The 8,267-nt window shown below is 38.7% G+C and overlaps 1 protein-coding gene across 1 annotated transcript; it reads right to left on the bottom strand.

Annotated features, from left to right (window-relative positions):
* Positions 1-785: 785 nt before the first annotated feature.
* On the bottom strand, positions 786-7,438 carry slc7a6os (solute carrier family 7 member 6 opposite strand). The gene is made up of 5 exons (XM_003222946.4): positions 7,206-7,438; positions 5,647-5,994; positions 3,726-3,929; positions 2,696-2,816; positions 786-1,363 (listed from the first exon to the last, which is right to left on the bottom strand). Exons 1-5 carry the CDS (start codon positions 7,407-7,409, stop codon positions 1,239-1,241), a joined length of 1,002 nt encoding a protein of 333 aa, XP_003222994.2. The 5' UTR covers positions 7,410-7,438; the 3' UTR covers positions 786-1,238.
* Positions 7,439-8,267: the final 829 nt, after the last annotated feature.

Genomic DNA, 8,267 nt, shown 5'->3' with positions numbered 1-8,267 from the left:
TCTACCACCCCTTTTCTCAGCATTGAACTTGTTAAGCCAGAATGGGGAGCCTATAACTCTACTTATCTCATTGGGCAATTTCTGGCAAGCGTTTTTTAAATTGTACTAGAAGCAACTTGAGAACATACTGCAAGTCGCTTCTGGTGTGAGAGAATTGGCCATCTATAGAGATGTAGCCCAGGGGACACCAGGATGTGTTAACTAGGAGGCTTCTCCCATGTCCCTGCAAGCTAGAACTGACAGATGGGAGCTCACCCTGTCTCATGGATTCGAACTGGCATCAGGAGTTCCGCTGGCATAAGAGTTATCACAATTTATCTAGAACCACCAGTAAAATATTCTAGGATATAGTATCACTATTGTGATATTATATCCCACAATACTTTACTGGTGGTTCTTGATTAATCAACAATAACTACCTGTATTGTAAGTTTTTGTCAAATATGTTGTGTTGTTGTTTCGGGCTTGTCCCTGTTGTGAGCCGCCCCAAGTCCCTTCGGGGAGATGGGGTGGGATATAAAAATAAAGTTGTTTATTATTATTATTATTATTATTATTATTATTATTATTATTATTATTATTATTTATTACGCCTGGCTTATAGAAACGCAGTAAAAGCACAGACACCTTAAGGGGGAGAACTTTCTCCAATAATAGTTCTATAATTAATCTGAAGCTTAATTATATTCTCTCTAATATATGTTTCTCTATTCTCTCTAACGTTATTAGTGGAATAATCCAGCTAACAGCCTTGTAGGGGGAAAGAAATCACAAAAACAATGGAATGAAAACCACTTTTTATTTACATATCAAAGTTCAAAACATGTGTATTACTTGGAAATCCAATAATACTAAAGTGCAAAAGTCCATGCAGTATGAGCAACGGTCTTGTTGCAAAGATTCTTTTACAATAGGAAACACAAAGGTCTGTCAAAACACACATCCTTGGCTCTGTATTTCTAGTTTTGTTGTAGTTAATCTGAAAAGTTTTAGGTGTCTTTCAGGAATTTACTGAAATATTCTTTCTAACTTCAGAAGTAGGTTTCAAATATTTCAAACAAGGCAAAAATTTCCCATCTCCAAGCTCTGTGCTATAGCTATGCCATCAAGGCTTCTGGAAGCAAGAAATGCAGTATTCACTGTATACAAATAGTATTACTGGCAGAGTTGTGAATCCAAGAACATCCGGGGCATTCTTGACACAGAATGAGCCTTTGAGCTTCTAAGAGCAGAGCAAACTACTCAGAATCCAGCTCTTCCAAGCCATCGTACTCAAATTCCCGTAAGACATCTGACTGATATTTCTCCCACGTTCTCCTGATATAGCCACCATCTTCATCACTGAGACTGCTTTTGTCGGACTCTAAAGAAAAACAGAAATGTGTTTGGCACTATGCAGCTATTACACAGCTCAAAAATGTAGGTTTTTTTCTTATTGTCTTGGTTTTTAGGCCTGTTCCAGGGGTTCTTTCGGCACAGATTCAGAAAATTTGCATTGGATGGATTGCATCAGCTCTAGTTTCTCCGACAGGGTTATCATAATTTTCTATGGGTGAGCACATGAGAAGAAAACTGAGAGGAACACTGCCATCCAACACTAGTATAAGGAGAAGTAATGAGATAGAGAGAGAGAGAGAGAGAGATAGATAGATAGATATATATATATATATATATATATATATATATATATACACATACATACATACATACATACATACATACACACACACACACACACACACACACACACACACACACACATATATATGGAGGGAAGGGGGACTTTTAGCGGCTTGGCCTGGGATGAACCTACACTGCAGAATGGTATGAAATCATGGGAATTGTAGTTTTGCAAGGTCTTTAGCCTCCTTTGCACCATGGGTTTAATATGTGTTTTATAGTAAGATATTTTAATATATGTTGATGTGTTGTGTCTCTATTGAGCCATAAGGAGAGGAGGGTAACTACTAAAAATTATTATGGTTGTTATTATTATCTGCCAAAGTGTGTTGGTGCCTCACCAAAATACACATCCCAGGATTACACAGCATTGAGATACGGCCCATAATGTGGTGTCAAACTGCTTTAATCTTAATTATGGGGTTTTTTTTACCATTAACATATAACAACCCTAAGAGGTAGGCCAAGCAAAAGGACAATGAATAACCAAGGTCTCCAAAATGTTTCATAGCAGGGAGGATAGTGAAGTTATTCTGCATAAACTGGTAACATTTTTTTAATCAACAGTTCAAACATACTCAGCAGCAGGTCTAACAATTGAGACAGCAAATGTTATTACACTGGCCAGTGTTGTTATTATTTTTGGAATTTTATAGCTGCCCTTTATTTTATTCTCCCCCCAGTATTTCAGGGACTGGGCCTGGCTCTTCAAATACTGAATGCCAACTCCTCTCTCATCATTGATGGCCAATAATAACTATCACCAATCGCCACCATGCATGGCCTCAGTCACTGGCGCTATTTGCTGTGGCTAATGGAAACTGTAGTCCAAAAATCTTAGGGACTTCCCCATCCCTGCACCACTTTCTCTGGCCACAACTTACGACAACTAGCAAATAATATGAATAGTTTTAATGCCATAAATCTTCCTGAAAGCTGGTGCTAACCGCATCTTCGTTTGTCTCTAATGGAAGCAAATATTACTTGATAGTGCTATTAATCAAAAGGGCAATACCATCTTCATCTCCCTCAGGAAGAAAATCATCTTCATCGGGGTACTCGTTGCGCCAATTATTCTCATTGTTCTCATCATCCTCGTCCTCATAGATTTCTTCCGAGATGCGCTCTTCGTCCACCTATGGGTCAATATCAAAAGGCATTCTCAGAGGGGAGGAAAGCCACCATCGCAATTACACACACAATAAAAATACAACTACCCCAGAAGTAAAAAGAAAAAAAAAGAAAACATGGTGGAGTCTGCAATATATTTTATCTGCATTTATTAAAGTGTGTGGATCTAGCAGAAATTCACTACTGGACAAAATGTCAGCCACTGATGTAAACCGGACTGGCTAGAACAAGAAAGCATATTTGCTGAGGAGCAAGCTGGATTCTCCATTCCTTTCTAGTCCCTTCCCTTCTCTAAAGAGTTTTTGTGCTTTAGCCTTCAACATACCTGTTTTCTAACCTTTTAGATTTTAATGTACAACGCCTTTATGAGACTGTACCCCACTTTCCTTATGCTGATCTACAATCATAATAAAGATTTCTGATTTGATTTTGAATATAAAACTACAACAATAATGAAATGATGTAAAAATAGCCTAGGGAGAAAGAGGTAAAAAACCCCCCCAAAATACATAAGTAAATATATATATTTGATGAGGTGAAGCTCCAGGTGGACTTGCCCCTTTCCAGTTTATGCCATAGGCTTTCTTTGTTATCGTTTTAAACCTTTTAATTAATAATGCCCATTAAAATGTTTCCACAACCTTATAGAAATTTAGTACGACAGGCAACTTCTTCCTTACCTTTCCTGACCCCGATACACAAATCTTACTTAAATAACCTATATATACACCACTGTCAACATCCACAGGTAGAAATTATCCCCAAATATTAGCCAATATGATATATATTGCTTTGATATTTAAAGCATATTTTCCCAGAAAGTTGCTAGTTTAACTCCTGGATTTAAATGAGTAACATAAACAATAAAAGACATCCAGATTTCCTTAAATCTTCTTGTCTCATGGCATGCTTACCAGCTCACAATCTTGAGTGTAGGGTTGCACGGACAGAATGTTTTCAATCCAACCTGGGGATGTCGTTTCCATATAGTAGATATCATAAACATAGTCTCCATCTTTTGAACTCTGCTCTTCTTCCTTTTCACGGTCAGACACTACTAAGCGCTCACGAATCATCTCTACAGCATTGCAGAGAATCACATCTGGATCATCTTGCTTCTGTTGGTTTGAATCAGTATTATTGGCATGGATCCCATTAAAATAAGAGAGAGGGAGAGAGATATTAATATGGAACAAATAATTAACAAGTTTTAAGTATTTTCTACCAAATTTGTTTCTCAATGTTGAACACAAAGCAAATTGCAACTTGACATGTTTAAGTCTTGGGAAATTCTTGGCTCAAAGCTAACCAATATGGAGAAGGGGAGAACTTGTTCCAATAAAAAAAAATTCCTTCATGCCATCTTCTTTTTTAATTAGCTAAAAATATACGTAGAAATAATACTGAGGCAGATGTTGTTGGAAATTTCTTATTGAAAAATGAATCTCCACAAGGAGAACAGTTATAGTGAATTCATCTTGTGGACTTCAATCATATTTTGAAAACACACTTCATTATGCTGTCAATCTATATTAGGTACACCTAATAATAATAATAATAATAATAATAATAATAATAATAATAATAATAATAATAATAAGTTTATTTATATCCCGCCTCCATCTCCCCCGAAGGGGACTCGGTGCGGCTTACAGCAAAATGTATCATATTTTATATTTTATTAGGAGCCACAGTGGCGCAATGGGTTAAGCCCTTGTGCCAGCTGAACTGCTGACTTAAGGTTGGGTTGCTGACCTGAAGGTTGGATTGCTGACCTGAAGGTTGCCCAGGAGCTTATTTGCCAACTGAGGATAACTATGAAGTGTTACAATTTGATAATATGATTGGAAACTAGGCAAGTGGGATTTATATATCTGTGGAATGTCCAGGGTGGGAGAAAGAACTCTTTTCTGCTTGAGGCTTGATTAACATTTAATCGCCATGCAGAGTCAAAACCTGGTTGCTTCCTGCCTGAAAGAATCCTTTTTTGGGAAGTGTTAGCTGGGCCTGATTGTTTGTCTGGAATTTCCCTGTTTTCTGAATGTTGTTCTTTTTTTACTTTACTTTCTTTATTGTCCTGATGTTAAGAGTTTTTTAATACTGGGGGCTGCTGTGAGTTTTCGGGGTTGTATGGCCATGTTCCAGAAGCATTCTCTCCTGATGGCCATACAGCTTATAAAACTCACAGCAACCCAATCTGCTAATTTTTTTGTTATTCAGCACTGTATCCAAATGCTGGCATCTAGTGGTGAACAAGACAAAAGTAGGGGATATCTATAAAGGATCTTTGAAGTTGGAACAAACTCTGACGTCTGCCACCATCCTTTTTAAAAGCATAGAATGTATTCAGGCCACCAATTTTTCAAAAAAGGGGGAAAATGCTATATACAAGAATTCCCTATTATTATTTCATATTCCTTTTCTATTTATGCAAGACACATAATTATTTCAATTTAACATCCTTTTTCAAATGAAAGCTATGAACTTGCAAGTTGTAATAGCTGTTTTCTCTCTAGAGATTATTATACCGAAAAATTAGAATACTAAGCAGACACAAGAGAAGGAACAGAAAGCAATACTCTTGCTTGTAAGTTTGAAACCCTTCAAGCCACGATCCTAATTTATGGCACACTCAATGCAAGGCTTAGCATGATGTCAGCCATCCTCAAACTGCAAGCCTCCAGTTATTTTGACCTCCAATGATCAATAGTCAGAAATTCTGGGAGCTGGAGGCTCGGCTAGATGGCTGCAGTGTGAGGATGCCTGTTTTAGTTAAATCACAGGTTTGCTAACATTTCAACAGAGGTAGTAGACTGCTTAGAACACACAACCAACCTGCAAAACAGGGTCTTTCTCCTCTTCATCTTCTTGTATGATATCAAACAACTGGAATCCGCTACAACAGCCTGAGATCTCTGAGGTTTCTTGCTGAGAAGTTCCAGAGTTCAAGCAGTTGCTTTCACTTAACTTCTCCCCATTTGTATCACTGACAGCATTTTCTCCATCAGTGAAATTTGGACGATGGCTGGCAACCAGGCGATAGCGACTTTCTTGCCTCTCAATCTTTTTGGAAGAGCGAAGGTTCTCGATCACTCTTTGGACGCTTCCTTGGGAGGGTCGCAGAAGCTGGGCAGCTTTCTGTTTGGTAATAGCATCCTGGACATACTTCTGGACAGGCTCATCCTGAAGAAAGAAAAATAACAGCATGTTCAATCCACATCTCAGAAGCTTTGGCCAGATAATGAATTAAGTATTTAATTATTTTACTTAATACTCAAGAAACTTAGTAGATGACAAGTTGAATTTGAGCTAATAGTGTAATACAGCAGGTTAAAAAAGCCAATGGGATTTTGGGCTGCATCAAAATGAGCAAAGTTTATGGGCCCTTCCACACAGCCAGAATATCAAGACAGATAATCCACAATATCTGCTTTGAACTGGATTATCTGAGTCCAAACGGTGGTTAGAATAGATGCCTTTGGTATCTCTTCCAGTTATACAGTTCTATGATCTTATCCATAGCTGTCCTTCCAAGTCATCACACCTTCCTTCTACAGACAATTTCGACCTACAGTAGAGTCTCACTTATCCAAGCCTCGCTTATCCAAGCTTCTGGATTATCCAAGCCATTTTTGTAGTCAATGTTTTCAATATATCATGATATTTTGGTGCTAAATTCGTAAATACAGTAATTACAACATAACATTACTGTGTACTGGACTACTTTTTCTGTCAGATTTGTTGTATAACATGATGTTTTGGTGCTTAATTTGTAAAATCATAACCTAATTTGATGTTTAATAGGCTTTTCCTTAATCCCTCCTTATTATCCAAGATATTCGCTTATCCAAGCTTCTGCCGGCCCATTTAGCTTGGATAAGTGAGACTCTACTGTATTTCCACAGTTTTCTTTGCCTATCCGGGCTGTGGCGCAGGCTGGAGCGCAAGCCAGCTGCAACCAGCTGCAATGAATCACTCTGACCAGGAGGTCATGAGTTCGAGGCCCGCTCGGAGCCTATGTTTGTCTTGTCTTTGTTCTATGTTAAAAGGCATTGAATGTTTGCCTATATGTGTAATGTGATCCACCCTGAGTCCCTTTCGGGGTGACAAGGGCGGAATATAAATGCTGTAAATAAATAAATAAATATCCAAACCATAGGTGATCCCCTTAGCACTTTCCAAGGTCTTCTGAAGTGCATCTACACTGTACAACTAATGCAGTTGGGCTCCACTTGAGCTTCTAGGATCCAATGTTATTGATTCCTGGGATTTGTGATTAGAAGAGACCCTAGGACTCTCTGGCAGAGGTAGACCCAAAGACCTTATATAACTATTGCGCTCAAGATCCCACAGTATTAAGGCCATGGCAATTTAAAGGCCTCAATCTGCCTTACCTCTGAAGTCACGGTGGCCACCAGCTTGAAAAGGTTCTCCTCCACTTCATCGCGAGTGGCTGGCGCGGCGGTCCCTGCCTCGGTGCGGAGCCGCTTACAGGCCAGGACCAGGGCCTCCACCGGCAGAGGCCCGCCGCGCTTCCTCTTCACGCGAAGCACCGCCGCGCGCTCCATAGCAACCAGACTAGGCCGCGCGCGGGGCATGATGGGAAGCAGACTTCACTTCTCCGTCACCTCCTACACACAGGCCCCGCCCCTTCAACGGGATTCGCTAAGGCTGTTCTCTCCACGACGCATACGCCTGCCTTTTATTCCCCTAAGGGCTACAGCTTCATCGTTTTCAAACAATACGTCCAGGTTCCCGTGCGCATCAAGTTGTGTATCCCTTATCCGTAAAGCCGTTGGGATTTCGGATTGTTGGGGATTTTTGGAATATTTGCAGATGCACATTGAGATATCTTGGAGGTGGGACTCAAATTTAAATGCTAAATATGTTTCTGTTTCCCATACATCTTATAGCCTGAAAGTATATATTCTGTTATGATATAATATATACTTTGTAATAATATTTCATACACAATATTTTAAACAATGTTGAGTGCAACAATGTTCGTGCCATTTTAATTGTACAGTAGAGTCTCACTTATCCAACATAAACGGGCCGGCAGAACGTTGGATAAGCGAATATGTTGGATAATAAGGAAGGATTAAGAAAAAGCCTATTAAACATCAAAATAGGTTGTGATTTTACAAATTAAGCACCAAAACATCATGTTATACAACAAATTTGACAGAAAAAGTAGTTGAATACGCAGTAATGCTATGTAGTAATTACTGTATTTACGAATTTAGCACCAAAATATCACAATGCATTGAAAACATTGACTACAATTATGCGTTGGATAATCTAGAACGTTGGATAAGTACTGTATATTACTTTTGTGTATTTATGAAAGGGATCGCATGTCAATTTGCATTTTAATTTATGTGTTTATGCAAGGGATTGCAGGTCAATTTGCATGTTAATTTATAAATTTATGCATGTTAATTTGCATGTTAATG

The sequence above is a fragment of the Anolis carolinensis genome, unplaced genomic scaffold, assembly GCF_035594765.1.
Source record: "Anolis carolinensis isolate JA03-04 unplaced genomic scaffold, rAnoCar3.1.pri scaffold_9, whole genome shotgun sequence".
NCBI classification, from domain to species: domain Eukaryota; kingdom Metazoa; phylum Chordata; class Lepidosauria; order Squamata; family Dactyloidae; genus Anolis; species Anolis carolinensis.
The sequence above is the reverse complement of the archived record's forward strand: the minus strand, read 5'-3'. Positions and strand labels throughout refer to the sequence as shown.

What these genes read in the sequence shown, in the direction of transcription:
- slc7a6os (XM_003222946.4), bottom strand. Translation starts at nt 7,409, where the DNA reads ATGCCCCGCGCGCGGCCTAGTCTGGTTGCTATGGAGCGCGCGGCGGTG. An exon ending in ACACTCAAGATTGTGAGCTG is followed by an intron (nt 2,817 to 3,725) that starts GTAAGCATGCCA and finishes ATTGACCCATAG; the next exon opens with GTGGACGAAGAGCGCATCTC. An exon ending in TCCTGAGGGAGATGAAGATG is followed by an intron (nt 1,364 to 2,695) that starts GTATTGCCCTTT and finishes GTTTTTCTTTAG; the next exon opens with AGTCCGACAAAAGCAGTCTC.